Here is a 2,046-nt window from a genome sequence, read left to right as displayed (position 1 = left end):
GACGACGTTCACGCCAGCATCCGACAGCATCAATGCCAATCGATCAACAGGAAAAGCCACGTCCAGCGGCATCATGGCTGCTCCCACCTTGAGCGTCGCCAACAACCCAATGGGAAACTCCAGACATCTGTCCATGACCACCGCCACGCGACTCCCCACACACACGCCCAGCTCCGCCAACTGGCTGGCCACCGTATCCGCGTGGGCGTTCAAGTCCCCATAGGTCAGCCATTGGCCGTCCAACTCGACCGCTCGAACGTCGGGGTGTTTCGCAGCTCTGGCTTCAAACGCATGGTGCAGCAGCTCAAACGGCAACGGCACCGTCGGGCCAAACGATGCGCTGCGAATGAGCGCTGTCTGAGCTTCAGACAAAGAGGTCAACTCTGAAACGCCAGTGTCAGCCGTGGCTTCTGTGCACAAGTGCCACAACGAGTGGTCAAACTCGTGCAGAATCCACTGAGCTTGGTCCCAACTGATGTCGCCAGGGTTATACAGTGCGTGGGCGTTTAAACCCGTCGGTGTTGGTTCCACGATCAGCTCAAAGGTGTACTCCTGTGACAACACTGTGCTAGGGTTGGATGGCTTCAACATGGACCAGCACCCGTTGTGGTCTGTAGCGGTGGGAGTGTTTTGAAACGCAAACAGCGAATTCATCAACTTCACGCCTTCCACTTGACTCCACTTTTTGATGTCTGCCAGACTTGCATGGGCGAACCGAGTCATCGCCCCACGCTCCACTCGAATGCTGTCTAACATGGACGCCAGCGACAGACTGTCATTGAATTGCACACGGCAAGGCACGGTGCTCACGAGTGGGCCCAATATCCTAGTCAAAAGTCAAACATGGTTGGGTTGGTTGTGTCCACACCTGTCGACGCCATCCACTGGGATGTCTCGATTCGCCATCACTTGACCAAACACGACGTCGTCCTGACGCGTGTACTTTCGAACGGTCGCAGCCCAAGCAAACTTGACAAACTCTGCCGTGGTCACGTCCAACCGACGGGCGGCCTCGTGGACCTCCTTTAAGCTTGCCTTGGATGTTAAAGAGAGCGAAGAGTCTGAGTTCTGAAAGGCTTCATTCCAGTGCCCAGAACTGGTCGATGAGGACAAGGGGGACGCCACAACACCACGGAGATACGACGTCCAGAATTCCTGCGTTGCAGCCTCGTCTTGGGCTTGGACAAAGTCCACAACGCGATGGAACCCAGGTCGATCCGCCAACTGGTTTCCGCGTACAATGTCCAGCAGATCATCCCACAACATCGGCACAGTCCAGCCATCGTACAGAACATGATGGATCGTCATGACGCCGTACGTTCCGCACTCTGTCACGACACCAGTCCACCGCACAAGCTGGCCAGTCAGGTCAAAGCCTTTGGCCAGGTCTTGCTTTAGGAACGCTTCCAACGTCGGGGCGGCTACGTTGGTGATTTCAATATTGCTCGTATCTGGTCGAAGCACTTGAAACAGTCCCGCAGACGTTGTGACAAACGACGTCCGCAGCAGTTCGTGCCGCTCGACAAGGGTATGGAAAGCCCACTGAAGCGTGTCCAAATCCATCGACTCGCCCAGCTCGACGGCGCTTTGAAGGACGTACGAGTCGCGATTCAGCATCGTTGCGAGCAGCATCCCGGCTTGCAGGCCGGTCACAGGGTACACGGCGCAATGGCTCCACTTGGCCAGACTGTCACCTTCTACAAGTGACGTCATCACCTCGGGGGTCAACATGGCACTAGGCCAAGTCTGGCTGGAACGTGACGTGGCAACCTCAGCCACTCGCCACAGAACCATCGCCTTCAACAGGTCGGACGCTGTCAAGTGCAACCCAGCCTGCTTGCTCGCCGCAATCACTTTGACCACGGACAACGAGTCCCCCCCGAGTGAAAAGAAGGACGACTGGCGACCAATATCACCCACGTTCACCCCCAAAATCTTCGCCCAAATCGCCGCCATTTGAGCTTCCACGTCCGTTTGCACGGTATCAACCACGTGGACCACCTCCAACGCCGCCAGCGCCAGCTTGTCCACTTTGCCATTGCAGTT

General features: G+C 56.6%; 1 protein-coding gene across 1 annotated transcript in view; it reads right to left on the bottom strand.

Annotated features, from left to right (window-relative positions):
• The window catches only part of H257_19354 (hypothetical protein), a gene marked incomplete at its 3' end in the record, with an annotated part of 5,337 nt that extends 3,291 nt beyond the window's left edge, over positions 1–2,046 (bottom strand). Inside the window, exons 1-2 of the mRNA XM_009848500.1 lie at positions 869–2,046; positions 126–826 (exon numbers count right to left, since the gene is read on the bottom strand). Of these exons, the coding sequence (XP_009846802.1) occupies positions 126–826; positions 869–1,956 (1,789 nt within the window). The 5' untranslated portion in view covers positions 1,957–2,046. The remainder of the gene's footprint in view (positions 1–125; positions 827–868) is intronic.

This window comes from Aphanomyces astaci (assembly GCF_000520075.1).
Source record: "Aphanomyces astaci strain APO3 unplaced genomic scaffold supercont1.514, whole genome shotgun sequence".
Classification (NCBI taxonomy): domain Eukaryota; phylum Oomycota; class Saprolegniomycetes; order Saprolegniales; family Verrucalvaceae; genus Aphanomyces; species Aphanomyces astaci.
The sequence above is the reverse complement of the archived record's forward strand: the minus strand, read 5'-3'. Positions and strand labels throughout refer to the sequence as shown.